The sequence below is a fragment of the Oryza brachyantha genome, chromosome 2 (genome assembly GCF_000231095.2).
Source record: "Oryza brachyantha chromosome 2, ObraRS2, whole genome shotgun sequence".
In the NCBI taxonomy this organism is placed as follows: Eukaryota; Viridiplantae; Streptophyta; class Magnoliopsida; order Poales; family Poaceae; genus Oryza; species Oryza brachyantha.
In genome coordinates this window covers 17,991,136-18,012,428 of record NC_023164.2, presented here as the reverse complement: position 1 = coordinate 18,012,428, position 21,293 = coordinate 17,991,136, and the positions used below count along the sequence as shown (strand labels likewise).

At 44.9% G+C, this 21,293-nt stretch overlaps 2 protein-coding genes across 2 annotated transcripts; one reads left to right on the top strand and one right to left on the bottom strand.

Moving 5' to 3' along the window:
- The first annotated feature begins 9,274 nt into the window (after positions 1-9,274).
- LOC102709809 lies at positions 9,275-11,463 on the top strand. The gene is made up of 2 exons (XM_006647453.3): positions 9,275-10,638; positions 10,727-11,463. Exons 1-2 carry the CDS (start codon positions 9,597-9,599, stop codon positions 11,230-11,232), a joined length of 1,548 nt encoding a protein of 515 aa, XP_006647516.1. The 5' UTR covers positions 9,275-9,596; the 3' UTR covers positions 11,233-11,463.
- A 3,211-nt stretch (positions 11,464-14,674) lies between these two features.
- On the bottom strand, positions 14,675-19,935 carry LOC102709530 (filament-like plant protein 7). Its single transcript, XM_006647452.3, has 4 exons — positions 19,589-19,935; positions 15,758-17,688; positions 15,601-15,661; positions 14,675-15,470 (listed from the first exon to the last, which is right to left on the bottom strand). The coding sequence occupies exons 2-4, from the start codon at positions 17,617-17,619 to the stop codon at positions 15,033-15,035; spliced, it is 2,361 nt and encodes a 786-aa protein (XP_006647515.1). The 5' UTR covers positions 17,620-17,688; positions 19,589-19,935; the 3' UTR covers positions 14,675-15,032.
- Positions 19,936-21,293: the final 1,358 nt, after the last annotated feature.

Here is a 21,293-nt window from a genome sequence, read left to right as displayed (position 1 = left end):
TCATCTCTTGCTTGTTGTTCATGGCACAACATAATGGTCATAGAAAGAGCGTTGAGTCGTTGACAGCAGGTGTATCGAGTAGTGATTATTTCTTAAAACAAGTATATGTGCTAGTAATAACAATTCTGCACTTGCAGGCAAACTGAACGCTCCTCGATCGTCGACTACGTCAACCGTGCTCTCCGTCACCACAACGCCCACAATCCGGTATATAAGCAAGGGTGGGAATGAAACAAGGCCCGTAGGTTCTTTCACAACCCTATTTAATTCTTAAAAAAAATTTAGCTCAAAACTCTATACAATTTTATTTTTAACCCGTTTTAAACCCGGCCATTAAATTTTGTAGGCAAAATAGTTAGGTCCATTACCACCCTTACATACACAAGTACAGTGACAACCCGAATATGCATCGGTGCAGATAGCAATGACTAGCGACTTACTTAAACGAAACCATATGCTGCTGACATTTTTTTCAGGGTGCCGAGTTCGAACCCGTGAAGGCTCTGGTGTATGCGTCCGTCGGCTTCAGACGCGCGCGCTGGGTTCACGTCGGCTTCCTAGCTCGAAAGAGGAGCACGGAGAACACTAGAGCTAGACCAGTGAAGCCACCTGAAAACGCAGCCGGTGCCGCCGCCGCCGGTGACGATCCCGACCTCAGAAGAGGCCGCGAGCGACGGCGACGATCCGGCATGCGCGACGAGGCTCCCGAGCCACCCGACAGCCAGTTCTTCGCCGAGCTACGGTTCGACGACTACGACTCCGCGGCCGTTGTGGCCTGCACCATCATCGGTGAGTCACCGCGCTTACTTCTGTTATGAATTATATTACTCCTGTTAGATTGATCTCCACCTCTTGAGCCTAACGGCCCAGGAGGGAGCTTGACCGCACCCTGATCGGGGGTGCCCAGCCCAATAGCTGGTGGGCCCCCTATCACCCTGCGCCATATAAAAGGGGGGTGGAGGCCGACATGGCACGAATGACGAGATCCACCACCGCCGCCACTCCACCCCAAAAACCCTACCCGATCAAGGAAGGCGTAGCCAGTGACGGGATACGCCACCGCCGTGCCTCGATCTCGCCGGAGCTGCCACAACCATCGTCGTCGTCATCAGCCCCAACACCGGACCAAACAGCGAAGACGATGGATGCCTTTTCCTCGGCGTCTAAGATCGACTAGTCAGTAACCCAAACCCTAATCCCTCTTTTACCTGCGCAATGCCACTGTTTCATTCAACGGAGAAACGAACTAGAGCTAGAACCCTAGATGATCCAAATAGAACTTTAACATTGGTATCAGAGCAAGTGTTCTAGGGTTTAGTTCTGTTTGGGAATTGAATCACAGAGAAATCGAAAGGGGATTCCATCCCTAAAAGAAAACCGAAAGAAAAGCAAAGAAAAGAGATGGATGGGAGGGGCGAAACTCTAACCTCCATCACCGCCGTCGGTTGTCGTTGACGCCGTGCCGGTAGTCCCTCCGCCATCACCGCCGGTTGCGCGCTAGGGGGTGGTCGACGTCTGCCACCGCGGGTACGCCGCCACACCGGGTCGAAGAGGAGGAAAGGAAAAGGGCACCGTCGGGGAGCCCATCAACGGCCATGCGCGAGCGCACACATGCGCCGGCGAGGGGGTCTCGCGGCGGCGCTGCCATCTCCATCGTCGTCGTGCTCTGTCTCTCACACGGTGGGGGGCAAGAGACGGTGAGGGGGGAGAAGAGGAAACTGGGCGTCGGCAAGCCACCACCGCGAGGCCGCTCGACGGCGGCGCGCTCACCCGCGGGCGAACGCGCGCGCCGGTGAGAGGCCGCACAACGGCGCCGCCGAGCCGTGTCGGTTCTCGTCCGAGAGAAGAGAAAGGAGGAGGGGACGGGCACACGTCGGCCAAGTGCCGCCGCAAGGCTACTCGACGGTGGCGCGCTCACCCAACGGGGAGCGCGCACCGGCGAGCAGTCGAATGACGGTGCCGTCGCGTCGCACGAATGCCTCCCATCTCCATCACCACCACTTACTTTTCTTTGCCTCGCACGGTGTATGGGGAGTGAGGACGGTTGGGGGAGAACAGAAAAGAGGAAGGAGGTCACCGGCGATCGGCCGGCCATGGCGCGGCGGCGCGAGGGCTGCCGACGCCGCTCGGCGCGGTCGCACCCGAGGGAAATGGAGCTAGGGTTTTGGGTTTGGTCGGGCGGCAGCGGCGGCTTGGGTCGGGTTTTGATCTCCCGATCTCTTCCGCCTAGCCGTCCGATCGAAACCCTAGCAGATCGGACGGACGGCGTCGTCCGGGCCAAAATCGGCCCAAGAGGGGGCGCGCACGCTAGCTACTTTCTCGGCCCAGGCCCAGGTTGTGGCCTGGGTAGGGGGAGGAGCATGCGCAGGGAGGAAAAGGCTGACGGGCCGAGGCCAAACCGAAGAAATAAAGTCTAAAAAGGACCCCTCGTGTCCGATTTAAAGAAAAGAAAGTCTCCTTTACACCCCTCTTTAGTGAATGTCTCAAATTAAAAGTTATTGATGGTATATTTTGATTTTTTTTCTAAGCAATTTGAACCAACGTGAAAATTGTTTAGAGGATATTTAATTGTTTTTTCTGCTGCGAATAGTTTTTACAGAGTAGTTAATTGCTTTTCCGCTGCAAATAGATAAAGTTGTTGAAATTTGATTTTTCTAAAATTAAACAGCTTACTTCAGAAAAGTACCGTGGAGGTGGTGTGAGAGACCACATCCTTAGGATGAGCGACATGGCTTCCATGTTGAAGCCAATGGATTTGGATGGATATCATTGTCGTTCGGAGACAGCAAATATAAACTATGGTGTAATATGAACGTATTGGTCTTGCTGCTTGCAAGATGAGCTTTATATTGTTATCTCTTTCTAAGAGTGTGAATGTTGTGTCCTCGTCGACAACAGAAAATAAGAAAAGAAAGAGAGCTCCTAATGTCTCATCGAAATTATGGCACTATCGTTTAGGCCATATTTCGTGGGGGAGAATTGAGAGACTAGTTAAGAATGAGATTCTTTCTTCATTGGAGTTCTCAGACTTAGAACAATGCATAGATTGCATCAAAGGAAAATTTGTAAAGAGCATAAAAAATGGTGCAAATTGAATATTCAAGGCTGAAGTTGAAAATCAGCATGATAAAAGGACTAAAGTAGTAAGGTTTGACCATGGGGGTACTATGGTCGACGTACGCCATATGGGCAAGTCCCTGGACCTTTTGCAAGGTTCTCATTAGAAAATGGAATTGTAGCCCAATATTCAACACCGGGCGAACCTCAACAGAATGGAGTACCTGAAAGGCGTAACCGTACCCTCGTGGATATGGTGCGCAGTATGATGAGCTACTCTACCCTGACATTGGGGTTATGGATGGAGGCGTTAAAAACCACCATTCATATTCTCAACAGAGTTTCAAGCATGTCGATACCCAAAACAACGTATGAGCTATGGACAGGAAGAGTACCCTCGCTAGCTCACCTCCGTTTGTGGGGGAGTCCTGCAGAGGCTAAAGTTTGTAGAAACGAGACACGTCGTCTTCTTGGAAGACGAGATGATTAGGGGGAGTTCGGTAGTATGAGAGATTGATCTTGAGGAGACGCGGGTGTCAGAACCCACTCTGTCGACTCAAGAACCTTTCTTCTCTCTACCTGCTGATGTTGGGCCAACTGCATCAATTCCGTTTGACGTTACGGTACCACCTCCTGTTGTTACCCCTCCTGTGACTAACAATAAATGAAAGTGAGGAACCTGTCATACAGGATCCAACAGAAACTAGTGCCACGCAAGAGGAGGAGCCTCAACAGCCTCAAACAGATAATGTGCTAGAACAGGAGGCCCCTAGAAGGTCTGAAAGAGTCAGAAGATCGGCTATCCGTGATGACTATGAAGTTTGTAATATAGAAGAGTCTCATATGCAGGATGATCCCACCTCATATGAAGAGGCCATGAGAAACGCCCGCTCATCTGAATGATTGGAAGCCATGAAAGATGAAATGAAATCGATGAAATTAAATGATGTATGGGATTTAGAACAAATTCCTAAAAGAGCCAAAACAGTAGGCTGTAAATGGGTCTACAAAACTAAATATGACTCTAGAGGGAATATAGAAAAGTTTAAGGCGCGACTTGTGGCAAAAGGTCTTACACAAAGAGAAGGAATTGATTACAATGAGACATTTTCTCCAGTCTCGTGTAAAGATTCCTTCAGAATTATAATGACATTGGTGGCACATTATGATTTGGAATTACATAAGATGGATGTAAAAACGACATTCCTAAATGGTGATTTGGAGGAAAAAGTATATATGACGCAACCGAAAGGTTTTGTCATAAAAGAAAATGAAAGTATGGGATGCCGATTGAAGAGATCAATTTATGGGTTAAAGCAAGCTTCGAGACAGTGGTACTTGAAGTTGGATGGGGCAATAAAGAAATTTGGGTTCCAAGAGAATGTTGAGGACAACTGTATTTATTCAAAGTTTAAGAATGGGAGATTTATTTTCCTGATTCTATATGTGAATGACATTTTACTAGCCAGTAATGATGTCAGTCTACTGCAGAAAACAAAGAAATTCTTGTCTTCAAATTTTGACACGAAAGACCTCGGTGAGGTTTCCTATGTTTTGGGCATAGAGATTCACCGAGATAGAAGAAAGTACGCATTGGAACTTTCCCAAAAGACATACATAGAAAAGGTGTTGAAGAAATTCAATATGTCCAACTGTAGTTCTTCACCTGCTCCTATAATAAAAGGCGAAAAGTATGGGGCATCACAGTGTCCCAGAAATCAATATGATCTCAATGAAGTGAAAACAAAGCCTTATGTGTCAGCTGTAGGAAGCCTACAGTACGCGCAAGTGTGCACACGACCTGACTTGGCTTTTGTTATTGGGTTACTTGGCAGATTTCAGAGTAATCCAGGCCCAGAGCACTGAAAATTAGTAAAGAAAGTATTGCATTATTTGCAAGGAACAAAAGGCCTCGTGTTGTCTTACAGAAGATAAAAATTGCTCCAGGAAGTGGGGTACTCTGATTCTGACTTTGCAACAGACAACACAAAGTCGACATCGGGATACGTGTTTACTCTTGCAGGAGGAGCTATTTCATGGAAAAGCTCAAAATAGATGATCACCGCAGGGTCTACAATGTATGCCGAGTTTATAGCATGCTATGAGGCAACAGGGCAGATGAACTGGCTTAAAAAAATTCATACCCGGTTTAAAGGTGGTTGACAGTATTGAGAAACCACTAAAGTTATGCTGCGACAATGAACCCGTAGTAATGTATGCTCACAACAATCAGTCAAGTGGTGCTGCCAAACACATTGACATAAAATTCTATGTTGTGAAAGACAGTCCGGGAACAAACAATCAGTCTCGAGCACATTAGAACAGATAAAATGCTCGCGGATCCGCTTACGAAAGGCCTACCACCCAACGTGTTCAAGTAACATATAGTCGGCATGGGTTTAAGGGAAGCCTTATGATTTCTGGACTATAGGGCCCAAAAGTAAAGTATCTGTTTATGAATAGATATGTGTATAGTGGCTGTGGAATTTATCGGTGATTAACTGAGACGATGAAACATGCTCTATGTGCAAATCTGTGATGGAATAGAAAAAGCCTAAAATAAATAGTGAGATCAAGGGGAAGAATGTTAGATTGATCTCCACGTCTTGAGCCCAACGGCTCAAGAGGGACCTTGACCGCACCCTGATCGGGGGTGCCCAGCCCAATGGCTGGTGGGCCCCCTGTCACCCTGCGCCATATAAAAGGGGTGGAGGCCGGCGTGGCACGAATGACGAGATCCACCGCCGCCGCCAGTCCACCCCAAAAACCCAACCCGATCAAGGGAGGCGCAACCAGTGACGGGATACGCCACCGCCGCGCCTCGATCTCGCCGGAGCTGCCACGACCATCGTCGTCGTCGTCAGCCCCAACACCGGACCGAACGGCAAAGACGATGGACGTCTTTTCCTCGGCGTCTAGATGGACTGGTCGGTAACCCAAACCCTAATCCCTCTTTTATCCGCGCAATGCCATTGTTTCATTCAACAGAGAAACGAACTAGAGCTAGAACCCTAGATGATCCAAATAGAACTTTAACAACTCCATCAATCATCCTCGTTGATGATGAAACATTTTGTATCACTCTGCTAATGCGACTCTCTGGTGTCAGCTATTACCATTGTTTTTATTACTCTCATGACATGGATTCTAGTTTACGACGTTTTTTTTGTTCCTACTCTAACAACAGATAAGAGTACACCACGCGGATTCAAGACAAAGTGTGGATTTTGCCCCGAGAGCTTTGGGATTTTGCACCCGGGCGACGGGAAATTCGCGTGCGGAAAGAGGAGCCAGAGGAACGAGTTCTTCCTGCTGCGGAATAGACTTCTGTTGCCATACACATGGCCCAAGAAAGAGTCCGAGGAGGAGGAGCCATGTCCTGGGCCGGACAGAAGAAACTTGGGCTGGATCCCAACGCCCTTGACGTTTTCAGAAAATTCTCACCAAGGTTTTTCTTGTCTTTTGTTGGTAAGCTATTGCCTGGATCGCGTGTGGCATGTTCATGATGTGAACTGGAGTAGATAGCTGACTTGCCTGGTGCATTGTCAGCTGACAAACGAGTTTAAAATTGAGCAAGTTCTTATGAGATAATTGAATTTAGTGGGGAGATTTTGGAATCTAATTTCCAATTTGTTGGCTTGGTATGGTACTGTTTCCAGTTTCCCACCACAGCTTTGTGCTCCATTGAGTTATATTGGGCCAATTGAAGTACATTCATTTTGCTCAGCCCAAATCAAGAAAAAAATATCCTAAGTCTATATTTCTGTTGGGCGAGATGGATTTTAGAAGGGTAAGCACTAAGCACTGTTGGTGCTGTTAAGTTGTGAGTGCATAGCTCCACCCATCAAGATTTAAATATGCTGTCCACGAATATCATCCGGATGCACTTTTAATCGGAATTTAATTAGGCTAATGAATTGCTGTTGATCTCTAGCAGTTTGAGCATATGTTAGGAAGGCACAATCGTAAATGAATATGTGTTTCATTTCTATATAACAAAAAAAAAAGACAAATTGTCTATAACAAGATAAGAGACTTTCTGATGGGACTGAAAATATACACCCAAAATCTGACCTGACAAAAGATGCAGGGGTTCCATGACTAGGACAGATACTAGCTCCAAATTCAACTCATTTCTGCACAGATCGAACAGGATGCTCTCGCCTAAAATGACACCGTCCCAGATCCTTCCCCCACGTGTGAGCTCCTTCCAATTCACGTGCTGCTGATTGCTATCAACGGGAGGGATTAGATTAACAAAGCCGCGGGAATCCCAACAGATAGAAAGAAAAAAAATATAAGTGGAGGAATTCGTGGACAGAACGGAACGGCCGGGAGATGGCCAGGCCGGCGCAATCGCGCCTATCTGACGTTTGCCGCGACACCGACGCATCGGAGAAAGAACACGCACTTTTCGTAGGATTTGGTATCTGATGACGGCCATTTGTCGCGTGCAGTGCGGCTTGCGCCCACCCCGTGTTCTGTACTGTACCTCCAAATTAAGCACTAATGGAGAACATATTAGTGAGGAGTGAGGGGGCAGAGGTGAAGTGTAACTTTGTGCAGAGAAAAAGGATTAATGTAAGAGTTTGCAGATTAGTTGCATGCTTTTTTTTTGCACAAATAGTTGCATGCTTTAAGCTTCCTATTATAAGATATTCTAACTGTTCTTAGATTTATATATTTTATATATGTATATAGATTCATTATTATCTATATGAATCTAGAAAGAGTCTGATCATTTTATAATGTGAATCAAATATAATAGCCATATGCTTTCATTATAAGGTAAAAAAAATATAGTCTTCCGTGCTAACAAATTATCTTGACCAACTAGAGGAGCCTATTTTTAAAAGAAAAATATGTTTAGAGGTTCAGGTGATTGGAGTACAGTGTGCAATTGTGTCTAAGGTACATGTGCAGATGGCTAGAGCATTTTTTATGTGTTAGTTTATCTTAAAATAAGAGAGTTGGGTGAAAGCTACATATCCCATAGTTATATTATTTCATCGGCATTAGGTATCTATACTGTGTAGTTTATTATAGGGACTGGGAAAGTGATAGTAACTAACCAACTACTACCTATTGTCACAAATACTGTACCACAAGACTGGCATTTCATTGAGAGCAATGTTAAATCTACTCTAAGTATAATTATGGGGATGCTTTAATTTGAATCAAAACTAATAACCACATTTACTAACTGAAAATTGAATATTGTCAAGAAGTCTATAAGCTGACACATAGCAAGCTAGGTTTTGCTTAGCTTATCCATAACAGAAAGTTTCCACTCAAAAGGACAACTATTCATTAATTAACTTAGTTAAGCTTTTGTCTTATCAATATCTGCATATTGTTTTATTTTTTTAGCTCCTTAGTATAATAAGATCATTGTTCTCATACTCTAATTTATACTGATCATTCATCGTTTACAATTTGTATGCTAGTAAGAAGTACCATGCAGTATAAAAGTGGAGAGAATAGAAAAGCATGGGAGTGCTAGTTATAAGAAGAGGAAGCATTAGTCTGGTCCGAAGAAACTACCTGAGCACAGCATCATGGCAAAGGCAACAATTGAAATAAAAAACTACAACTAGCACTATTAAAATTACCATTTTGCTACAATTACACCTCATTTGGAGACAACAGGAACATTGACAAATGTTTACCTTAGCGCCTATCCAGGCAATTATATGCTATCAAATACTTAATGGAGTGCTACACATCCAATGGCACAAAATCGCTCCTTTTAGCCCTACAAAGTGTTCATACTCAACAAAGAGATTTGGTGCACAACATTTTTGGGGGTGACCGAGATATTTACAAATAAAAATAATTTATAAATAATATTTTTATATATGTATTCATATAGATTTAAAAACCAAGTTAAGAAAAACTTATGTAGAAACATCAAAATTAAATCAAAATTATATTTAAAAATTTAAATTTAGTTTATAAGTATAAACTGAAAAGAAAAGATTGGACGTTTGCCTGTTTATTAATAAGGCGAAATAATTTAAAATTATGAACATCAAAATTAAATTAAAATTATATTTAAAATTTTGTTTACGTTTGCCTGTGTATTAATAAGGCGTACGTTCTCTCATCACGTCACTAACCTAACAACCCTATGACGTGCCCATGTACCCGTTGCAGATTAGGCTCCCGCCGGCCGGCCATCCAGTCATCCACAGAGAAACATCGAATCACCCCCAAAAAATGCACGCAGCTTTCGCGCGGTTTAAAGCCTTTCCATCTCCAACCGCCCTCCCGTTCCTCCTCCCCCGCGCCGCCTGCTTCCGTTGAGCCGGTCTCCTTCCCTTGCCGCCTAGCCTTCCTGGACCATCCACCTAACCTGACCCCCGAGAAATCAACACATCGTACGAATCAGTCCAGGAAAGCGAGCAGAGAGTACCATGTCTGGGTCCGTGGCCAAGCCCACCTCGCCGGTGCAGCTTCCGGTCCGGACGATTTGAGCAGAGTTGAGTGACGGCTGCAAGAACGAGCAGGAGGGGGAGGGAGGTTGCGGGGTAGTAAGTATGGCGCTGTGGCTGAAGCTGCTCCTGTCGGTGCTTCTACCGATCGCGGCGCTGCTCGCCGTCGCCTTTTTTGTTTACCGGCGGCGGGGTTCCCCGCGTAACGCGCCGCCGGAGCTGCCGGAGACTGTGGGCGGTGGCGGTGGAGTGGTGGGGGTTGGAGGAGGAGGGGATACGGCGGCGAGCCCCGGGTTGGGGAAGTTGAATATCAGGTACAACGCCACCAGCGGCCGCGCGGGGCTCCGGTTCCAGCAGTTGCACCACCACCACCATCATCACCATGCGCATGTTGATGGGAGGCACCACCGGGGCGGCGGCGCGCAGCAGGGGTCGTTCCAGTGGGCGGACCACCCGAGGCTGGTGACGGAGGCGGCGGAGAACGGGTGGGCGCAGTTCGTGTTCGCGGTGGCGCCGCCGCGGACGAGGTCGGCGTCGTCGTCGCCGCTGTGGGGGCTCTGCCCGGCCTGCGACTCCGGGACGAGCATCGACATGGCGGACGCCGCGTGGGAGGTGCCCGCTGGTTCGTCGGAGCGGATGCAGGCGGTGCGGCTTAACCCGGTGACCGCGGCGGCCGTCTCGGCGTCGTCCACCAAGAAGTGGCTCCCCGGTAGCATCCCGAGCCCGCTCCGCGGCGGAGACCAGGATGCCGGCAACAGCAACGCCCTGTGCCTCGCCAGGATGAGCCTGCCGCTGCCCGGCCCGCTGCTCGCCGGCGCTCCGTTCCCGCAGGACGCCTACTTCGAGATCACCATCATCTACCTCAACACGCGGCGGCCGGAGTGGTCAGCGTCGAGGGCGAGCAGGCGCGGCAGGGACGGCTCCAGCGAGAGCGACCGCGTCAAGCTCATCAGCTTTGTACCGGACGCCAAGAACGCGGCCCAAGAAACCAGAGCCGCCACGAAAGCCGACGATCACCAAGACAAGCAGAGGCACACGGTCATGTCAATGGGCCTCGCCGCCGCATCCGCGCCGTCACGTCCGTCGCTGGCCGGAACGTACGCCTCGTCCATCGGCTTCCACTCCAACGGCGCGGTCTACCTCGACGGTGAGAAACCACCACTCCCCTTTCCAAGAATCCTCGCGTTGCGCGCGGCAAAATCGTGAGCTGAAAAGAAGTCCGTGGATTGATGCAGGGATGAAGCTGGTGTACGAGTCGGAGAAGTCGTCGTGGGCGGGCGTGGACAAGGTGGTGGGCTGCGGCTTCGAGCCGGCGAAGCGGAAGGTGTTCTTCACGGTGGACGGGCAGCTCGTCCACGCCGTGAGCTGCAACGCCGACGCGTTCTCGAGCCCGATGTACCCGGTGCTGGCCTCCAGCTTCGACGTGATGGCGCTGGTCAACCTCGGGCAGGGCAAGTTCCGGTACGCGCCGGCCAACGCGCGGCGCACGGCGAACCCGTGCTTCCTCCGCGACGCCACGTCGGCCGGGGACGACGCCCCCCCGAGCGGCGGCTCCATCGGCCTCGACTTCGACGACAGCGGCGACCTCTTCTCCATGGGCCGCGTCGACTCCGGCTGGCTGGAGACGGCCTCGCGGATAAGCAAGAGCAGGAAGGACAACGGCGGCGGCGGCCTCAGCAGCGCGTCGGCCGGCGACCCGGACGCCGACTCCGACCTGTTCGAGATCTCACTACGAGACTGACACGCACCGATGAGAGGGACAGGTGGCTCAGCTCGTCAACCTGGAATTAGAGGCAGTAATGGCGATTCTGACAACATGCTTAGGAGTTAGACATCGCGGCTGCAGGTTTTCCCATGGATGTTTGTATCTTCTAGATGTTGTTAGTTGTTATCTAGATGTAAACATGTAAAAATAGGGTCAAAAGATTAAAAGGATGGAAAAGCTTGTCTTTTGTAATGAGCTTCTGATTCGGTCTCCTTTGTTTTTTTTTTGTCCCTTTTATTCTTTTTTGCTTTTCTTTCTAGGATGTAAAGATGTTGGTGATAGATTCTGTAAGTAATTTGGAATAAAGAGGAGAAAAGGATTGGAGAAAAAAACTTCAATTTCAAAAGATAAAAGTAATTTGTAAAAGTACACACAAATACACAATGGCATGGCTGATAATGGACTCTTCTTCCGTCCTTGATCATTTGTACTCGCACTTGTCATAATGAAATGTCTATGGTTGCAAACAAGCAAAAACCAAAATTTTGACAACAAGTTTGCGACGAAATTTAAGGTGCAATACACGAACACGTCACACGCAGTTAACTTTCAACGCAGGCACAGATACAGTTGAGTACCACAAAAGGATAAGAATGGCAAGAAAAGTACATGGAGTTTCTACAGGTCAAAGCAAAACAGCACCCGCAGCAACTTGAAACTGACCGCGGCGTGTATGAATGATCTAAAACCATCCTACAAGTTGCCATTTGGCCTGCATTACAACTCAAAGAAAACCTACAAGAGAATATGGATACGCTGCCTAAGGGCACTCACAGTGAAGACCCAAGGATAATTTTTATTTGTATTTATTGCTATGTCATATAAATAATTTGCTGATGTGATAACTTATTTATTAAACAGAAAGAGAAAAAAAATGAAGAGCTAATGTTTTCATGTAAAACAAGACAAGTGAGTCATGTAATAATAACAAGATACAAAAATTACATTGTGTAAGATAGTTTTTTGACACAATATCCTAGAGTATAGAAATCAAGGTAGTTTCTAGTATTGTGAGAGCAAGTTCAATAGTATAGCCAATTACTGGCTCTAATTCATCTATAGTCACTTTAATAGTTATTTTATATAATAGCTAGTTACAAAAGATATACTATCATGTCCCACATGTCATACATACACTATGTCTTAAAGTCTATGTGCAGCGGCTATAAATTTATAGCTCACTGCTCTTCTCTATTCTCTCTATCTTCTTAATATATATTTATAGTTAACTTATAGCCAGCTACTGTATATGATCTGAGTGCCCTAATAACGCTATCCAGCCAAGAAATTAAAAGGTACGAGGCAGAGTGCATGACAGACAAATGACAAACAATTGCCGTTAGTCTATCAGCAGCAGAGGAATAACACAAAAAACTGAAAGAAAAGGACAAGCTTTTGCCGTCCCAGGCGTCACCGGGACCTGCATGAGTTCCTATCTGTAGCCTGAACTGATAATCTAATTATTTGGAACAGAACTGCATCCAGGTGTCTGCGAGACTACGTACAAAGACTCGAGGGAATATGAAGCCTTGAGAAAATTGCCGGTAGCATGCAGACGCAGCAGCGATGCCATTTTTTTTTTTTTTTGTATCTGAACGGCACCTATCCTAGTAGTGCTTCAGACTTTTGATGTGTGTTGTTTTTTGTGACCGGTCAGCGTCTGGAAACCCAGTGGCTTGATGGTGTTGCCTTCTATCCTGTCACAACTCACAGCTGCCTTTAGAATATCTGAATATGCCCGTCATTTGTGCGACTTGGGATTTTATTTTGACGGTATTGCTTCTCGATGGTGATCAGGTCCAATTGTGCTTCTTCCTGTTGAGATCAGCTGGGGCCAACCGTGCTGCACTGTACACATGTACAGGACTATGGTAATCACCGGTGCGAATAGTCTTTTTTTTAGGATTATATGACAATCACTGCCATGGCTAGTTTTTTTTTTAAGGAAATCATGATTGGTAACTTTCAGCTGTTTATTAAAGCAACTATAATATGCAAAGTCAGAAGGTTACATCCCTGTGACGAGAGGATCCTTCTTGGGATGAGCACTCGAGGCCACCTCATCCTACCTAAAGAATCTTGATATGCTTTTGCATTCAAATGGCTACAGGGCAACTAACAGTAGATCTCTATTGTGGTTTCAAAAGGCACAACGGATATCTGCTGCATCAGAATTCAAAAGCAATCCCCGGCTCCAAATGTTTTCTTGTTTTGATATATTCCATATAGTCTAGTTTGAGCAATTGTGTTGGCGGTAAATTTATCGAGTGAGTGCAATTTAGCATATAAACTTATAAAATTCTCATCGTGGAGTACGAACTTGTTCAGTGGGTACGAACCAAGTGCAAAACGATATACTGTAGCTAATCATGCTGAGTTACAATTGATTAGAGTGCCATATGCACATATAGTTATATAGCTCCCATCTGATTTTTAAAAATTTAAAGTTGATTTTGGTGTTTTTAATCGTACTTATTTTCTACTCAATGCTTTTAGATCAATAAGAATACATATAAAAAATTTTACACGCAAATTACATTTTAAATTATTAATAAGCTACTTATTCTTATAAAAATTCAAAAAGACGAGACTAATAAAGACGTGAGAAATATCAATGTGCAAATAATCTTTAATTATACTTTGTATTTATTTTATTTGACACTGTTTTATATCCATTTCATACTCGTTATATATATATACACACTTTATACATAAAATGCATACTCTACGTTTGACTGAGCATATATATGACATTCTTTTGGCTTCGGTTTAATGTCCAGACAAATTTATGTACCGAAACAAGCTATATACAAGTTCATGTATTACTACTACCTGAATACCTGTAATCTCAAGTCAGTGTATAGACCCAATTACCCAAACAAAGTCTTGAAACTTGGAGCCACTCAGATATAAACATGTATAACTAGTACACCTTCCAGTGTACTACAAGAACTAAATTTTAATCTATTAAATTAACATGCACAACGCATCCTTTTGTCGTTTAGATTATGCTAATTATACAATTATACGTCGTAAGCAAGAAAAAAATACGTGAGTAAAACTTTTATATATATGTCATTAACGACTTAAAAGCAAATGCTGAAAAGTAAAGTTTGATGGAAAAGCCCTAAAATCAAAATTTAAGTTTTAATTTAAATTTTGGTAGCGGCTTATAAACTGAAGGATATGAGAGGGGTGTGTCCACGAATACAAACAGGAAAGTTTGTCCATGTCAAGAGCAACAGATAGAGATCATGTGCCACCGTCTCTTTTTATCATCAGTTATAGGTTTGTATGGTAGGAATAAGAATGCTCAACAAACAGAATAAGCTCCAAAATCCTAGTCTCCAATGACAGAATAGCACTATAGTGGAGTGCTACTTTGAGAGTCCTTGAAACCTGGAAAATCTAATCTGTCAGAATAAAACATTTTTGAAGTCCGAATCTCCGGTGACAGAACGATTTTTTTAATTTATTAATTTAAAATTTACACAGCCATGGAGTCCATAAATACAAAAAGGAAAACTTGTACATGTCAAGAAAAACCGATACAGATCATGTGCCAGTCTCTCTCTCTCGCTATGACCAGGCTCTGTAAGAGAAGTTGTGACCAAAAAGGTTGCACCCTAGGAAGAGGAATGCAAAGGATGAAGGATTGAACAGAGAACAAGTCCAAAAGTCCAAATCAATAGTGACAGAGACAGTATAGCAGTGGAGTGCTGGTTAGATAGAGAACTTTTACCAGCACAGTTCATCATCCACCAGCTCAGCATGATCTAGCTGCCTTCCACTTTCTTTCTGAAGATCATCCTACCCAGCAAGCTGGGGCTCCGTTTCTTCTTCTTAAGATCAGGAGAAATGGTCTGTTGGGATGGCTCTGGGAGAATCGGAAGAACAACGGTTTGTGTAGCACTACCGTCTTTTGTTACGCTTTTGCGTGATGCAGCAGCATCAGGATCTTTCTTGGAGTGCAGTTCTTTGGTTGCAGGAGAACCGGAACCCTCAGTGCCAGTGTCCTCCCCTTCAGCAAGAATGCTTGCAAGTGACTGGGGCTTGTATTCAGACTTAGCTGAGCTTGGTCTGGAGTTGGATATTGAGCTATCAAGATTGCCTGAAACTGCCGGACTCTTCAGAGCTAGAAGCTGCCTGCTTAGATTTGTGATGGTCTCCTGACACTCTGCAAGCTTCTCAGCTGCTGCTGATATATCTGAACTCTGCATAAACTCAAATTCTGTGATTAATTCCTGAAGAACGTGTAGATGGGAATGGTGAAACAAGCATGCCAGAGACCTGTTTGATATGCCTACGTTTACTGAAAACTATAGAGGCAACACAGTAACTTACTGATATTAATTGTTTTTCCTCTTGATCTGTTACGCTTTCAGCAGTTGGATGAGCAGGGGGGCTGCATTCAAAAAATGGGCATGATGGTGCATAATTTCTCGATAGCAGTACAAAATGTAAATTTATTGATAATAGATGATTGAATGTGTTCAGTTACCTTTCTATCTCACAGCATGTTGAGTTCTCCTGACTGATTTTCTCATCCTGATCTAGTATAACTCTTGTGAGTTCTTCATCAAGTTGCCTCTCTTCATCTGTTTTCTGCCCTTGTACTGACTGAATTGATTGTTTATGTTCTTCAGTTTGTATATCCAGAACAGCTGCTGATTCTGGACTCTTTATGTCACAGCCACCATTCATGCTACTTAATGATCCATCTCCATCCAAATTCTCCGTGTTCTTATCCACAGTATCATCTGATTGTTCTTGGTATGATATACTCTTATATTGGTTGACTATGTACTCTAGGATCAGACAAACCTCATCCACAAACTTTTCAAGGTTGGCTTTTCCATTCAGTAGATCATGACAGACATGGACCAGCTGCTGAAGGCGCGCAGAAAATTCAGACTTGTCAAGTAGCAATTGTTCAGAACTTGCAACATTGCTTCCTGCAGATATGCCAATAGCACAGGTGACCTCTTCAGTCAGGCTGGACACCATTTCCTTCACTCTGGTCCAGTCATATGATCCATCCAGAGCATCACCTTTCTGATGAGCAGAACTCTGATCCAATGCACGAGTTATTAACTCAAGAATTGTTTCAACTTTTTCCCCACTGCTTTCATGCTTCTGCATCACAAGTTTGCACATATCCTGAACCCATTCAGGCTGACCGTTGGAGATACCATTTTCCAGGACAGTGTCTCTGTGATTCTGACCATTGGAGATTCCATTTTCTTGGACACTATCTTTGCCATTCTTCTCTGACAAAACGGATTGCGAGTGCACATTCTTCGGCGACGCGCCTGAAGGCTTCAATCCTTGGCCACCTGAAGCCATCTCCAACCTCTCGATCTCAGCGAAATCGTCGAGCAAGCTCATCTCAGATGCCGCTCCCTGCTTGGAGGCCCTGAACTGCTCCAGTTCAGAGATCAACGCTGAGGCCCATGACTCTGTCTGGCCATGGGCGTCGCTGAGCTGCTTGTTCTCTTCTGACAGCTCGCTGAGCTGCCGCTGCACCACGGAGAGCTTGCAGGCCTCGTCGGCGTACTTCATCTGCACGAACTGCAGCTCGGCGTCCCTCTTGGCCAGCGCCTGCTTCAGCGCCTTGTTCTCCTCCTCGACCGCGTGCAGCTTGGCCGTGTTCGTCTCGTGCTCCGGCGGGGCGCGCCGCGGCGTCATTGGCCGCGCCGACATGGGACTCATCGGCCGCGCCGACATGGGAGTCGTCGACCGAGGCGTCATCGGCGCCGCCACGGACCGCGGCGACATCGGCGCCACGGAGCGTGACCTTCTCGGGGTAGCAGGCGCTCCCGCCGCGGGCTGGTCGACCTCGTCTCTCATCTTGGCAATGGCCGCCGGGCCCGGGAGGCGCTTCCGCACCATGGCGCGCAGCCGCTGGCACTCGCCCTCCAGCTGCGCGATCTTCTTCTGGCTCTCCGCCTGCTGCCGGCCCGCGGCGTCGGCGGACTGGTGGTCGTACTCCCGCTCCTGGCTCCTGATCTCCAGCTCCTTCTGGAGCATCCGCACCTCGTACTGGAGCGACGCGCTCTGCTTCTGCGCCGCGTCCAGCTTCGCCCTCGCGCCGGCGAGCTCGCCGTCGGAGGCCGACTTGGACCCCTTCAGCTCATTGATCGCCGCGTCCTTGGCGTCGATGGCCTTGGCGAGGCTGCCGTTCTCGGCGGCGAGCTTCGCGGCCTTCTTGGTCGCGGCGTCGAGCTTACGCTGGAGCTCTCGCGACTTCTTCTTCTCGGAGGAGATCTCGCTGGCGGCCTCCACGATGATCTGCTCCCGCTCCTCCCTGGCAATGAGCAGCTGCTCCATGCAGGATCTCAGAGCTCCTTCCATTTCGGACATTGTTCCCTCTACGACTGATTCTTCAGTTCTTCACTTCAAAAGTACCACCGACTCAACAATCACTTTCACCTGAAGAAATAATCAAGTCTTAAAAATCGAAATCACTTTTACAAATAATGGAATAAATATCCTAGCATGAGATTTGCTTCCGTCCAACGAAAAATACCTCGAGATACCTCGAGGTACCAAATTATTTTTCACCATTAGATCTAGTTGAGTAAAATATGCACCGTTAGATCCAACGAAAAGAAACAATTTAGTAACGCGAGATAACCGTACCGGTACTTTTTATTGGACCGTAAAATTACTCTCCTATTATATATCTGCATCATATGATGCACATATCCGTTCTTAATACAAAGATTTAGCTCAAAATTAACTAGATGTCCGTTTCTTAAGAAGTTGAGGTTCGAAGGAAGCAGAATTTTTTGAATCACAGGGTGGCTAAAACATTTTATACTCGTCCACCTCCTTTTTTTTATTTAATGTTGTTGATATATATATATGTTTGATCATTTATCTTATTTAAAATTGTTGTGCAAATGTAAAATTATAAGTCATGCTTAAAGTTTATATAATAATAAATCAAATAATAACAAAATAATTTATAATTATATAAATTATCTTGAATAAGATGTATGGTTAAATATAGACCTAAAATCAATTGCGTCAATTAAGAAAATGGAGAGAGTAGTTTCTTTCGAGAGAGATTACACTTTGGGGTAACCTTACTCCTGTACTGGCAACTTCTTGTCTATATTATTATAAGCTTTTCTCTAATTCTTAAGGATGTATCATGAGATACATTTTTTTCATTTTTTTCAATGTAAATTTTGGTATCTTCTAGTACTTAAGTATCAATAGGTACCAAAATTTACATAGAAAAAATATACCTCCTAGTGCCTATTTAAGGATGGTAAAAATGCTCTATTATTATACCTATAACCTTCGTCCTATTTAAATCTTAATGAAATTTGCTCGGTCTTGTCTTCGGCCGACCAGGCAAAATATTTGGTTCCTTAATAGTTGAGCATAGTTTAGACGAAAGGCTGTTCCGACAATATTCATATACCACTACTCCGCATCAGTTTGTACCAATATGACACTAATCCTAAAAATCTAACATGTCTCATTCTAAGTAGGTTTATATGCTTTTCTAAAGGAGATTTCTGTGGCATTCTAATTTCTAAAGCAACATCGATAAGTGGTTGTTAGGTGCAACTCAATATATCAGTTGCTTGTTAGTTCATCAATTTAATCTCAGCGACACTTGAGCTTGCGATAGAATTTTATCCGTTTGTGTTATAAGAACAAAACTCAAATATGTGCGTAACCTTTTTTGACTCTTAAGGATTGGAACGATTTTACTAGTAGGTCAGGTGTAGCAGGAGGTGTTCCTCATTTTAATCGAAAGAAAGAAATTGTACTTTTTAGTTATCTACTACCTCTGTCCATAATAACATTATTTTTCGATTTCTGTGCTCAATACTTTAACCATTCGTTTTATTTAAAAGTTTTGTATAAAAGTTTAAAAAATTAGTCACACATAAAGTACTATTCATATTTTATCATCTAGTAACAATAAAAATATTAATCGTAAAAAATTTCAAATAAGACGAAGAGTCAAAACATTGTATAAAAAAATAAAAAAAACAACTTTATTTCAAGACATCGGTAGTACCAAGAACTGTAAAAGTATATAACTTATTATATCATTAAAAAATACAGCTCATTGTATCGCAGGATTGATAACATTATATCGAAACTGAAAACTTATTGTACCAGGCCCACTATATATGATTGCTAGACATTAAGAAAATTAAACTTGCCATTGAACTACACATGTTCAGTAAATGCAGAATGCATATGACTACAACATGAACCCCCCAAAATCATAGCCCGGCAAATTGCATCAAGATAAGCTAACTAATGAACATGTTCCCTGCAAAACTGAAACATGGTGCCATACCTTACAAGAACTCCAGAGGAGCAAGGCAGCATGAAGCTGCTGCAGGCCTACTCGTTAGCCTGCACACAAAGCTTAGATCGGGCACACGCCACCGTCGTCCATGGCTCCTCGCAGCAGGCAGAGCAGACACGAAGATGAGCAGCAAGCGAGAGACACACAGCCTGCTCTCCTCCGGCCTTATCTACACTGTTGCTAAGGCTTCAGCTCAGTTTGGTCGGTGGCTTTAAAAAGGCGAGGGCTGGAGTTTGTCTTTCCGGAGGGAGGATCGAGGTCAGGAAAGCGTCAAGAATGCAGCGGGAGTGGCCCTTTCGCGGGAAGGGAGGGAGAGGGAGGGAGGAAGAAGAAGAAGAAGGCAGCCAAAGATAGTTTGGTGGTTTCCAGCATTCTGTCGAGCTCAACCGGAGCGGTTGGGCTGTTGAGTTGTGTGTCCGATCGAACACACAGACAGCCCCCACCTGGGAAGCGGCTTCTTCCTGCTCCACTTCAGCCTCAAGAAATGTCACCCCCTCCTGACAGCCTACCCGGCCGCACGACATGAGTTTGCAGCTAATTTACAAATATTATGTTGGTCGTATTTGTGGTCTGGATTCTGAATTCAGTCCATCTGCAATACAATTTCATGATGCAGGAACTGTTCAGCCAAGATGAGGACTGGTGCATCAGTGCATGGGTTCATGAAATGTACACTTCCATTCTTTCACTTCTGCTTATGCTTATAAGTCAAAATTTGAGTTTTTAACCTTAAATTTGAAGTTGATTTTTTGGTTTTCTCATCAAAGTTTATTTTCCATCATTGGCTTTTAGATCGCTAAGAATACATATATAAAAACTTTTATTCATAAATTATTTTTTGTTTGCAAATATATCGTTTGACTTTTTTCATTAAAAAAACCAAACAATCATCCCTATAGTACATGATATTGTGTGTAATTTCGGTTTTAGAAAAAAGATGTTATGCCTAATTTTTCTTTCAGAAAATCTTGTGCAGTGTTCTTAGTCCTGAGAAGAGCAATCTGAACTACCTATCTATATATGAGTAGCTTACTGGTAACTTCTTTTATTTAGGGGATTGATGTGCCACCTTATGCGTGGTGTTAAGCTAATGAATACAGTTGGGTAAAAAGTGTGCGTCAACTTTTGAGGTTTTAGACCAAATCACTGTACCATAAAATGACATGTCAGTTGTTATTCTGCCAAGGAAGTGAAGGAACTCATAAATAATCGTCCTAGCATGACAGAAATGTGCAGCACAAATGCACAATATACATTCTTATCATGTTTTCTGTGGATTAGGTGTGCACATATAAATACGGCTTCAAAGAAAAGGGTCATCGTTTTAGTTCAGAAACCATAAAGTACAGTTCAAGCACCAGGATGAACTAGGTAACATACGGAATGAGACGGTAACACAGTATGAAAAATCTGCTTGAAAAAGGGCAAGGCTGTCTTGCATTTATCATCAATTGGAAGATTGCATCAGTGGGAAGCTAAGATGTAACATCTGGGATGGAGCGAACGCACAATATGCAGTAGTGCAGACATACCTCACCCGGTGGTGGGTCATGTGAAGTAAACTCCGCACCAACCCATCTTGAGCCTTTGTGTAGTGGTAGACTGGGAGTAATTAGTATTCGGCACATACAGGACATTGGCTGATGAACAATCAAATCGATGCTGCAAAACCATACTCAGATAAGGATTTGGT

Coding starts and splice junctions, on each gene's coding strand:
- LOC102709809 (XM_006647453.3), top strand. CDS start 9,597: ATGGCGCTGTGGCTGAAGCTGCTCCTGTCGGTGCTTCTACCGATCGCG. Junction 10,639..10,726: donor CGGCGCGGTCTACCTCGACG/GTGAGAAACCAC, acceptor GGATTGATGCAG/GGATGAAGCTGGTGTACGAG.
- LOC102709530 (XM_006647452.3), bottom strand. CDS start 17,619: ATGTCCGAAATGGAAGGAGCTCTGAGATCCTGCATGGAGCAGCTGCTC. Junction 15,662..15,757: donor ACATGCTGTGAGATAGAAAG/GTAACTGAACAC, acceptor TTTTGAATGCAG/CCCCCCTGCTCATCCAACTG. Junction 15,471..15,600: donor AGGAAAAACAATTAATATCA/GTAAGTTACTGT, acceptor GAGTTTATGCAG/AGTTCAGATATATCAGCAGC.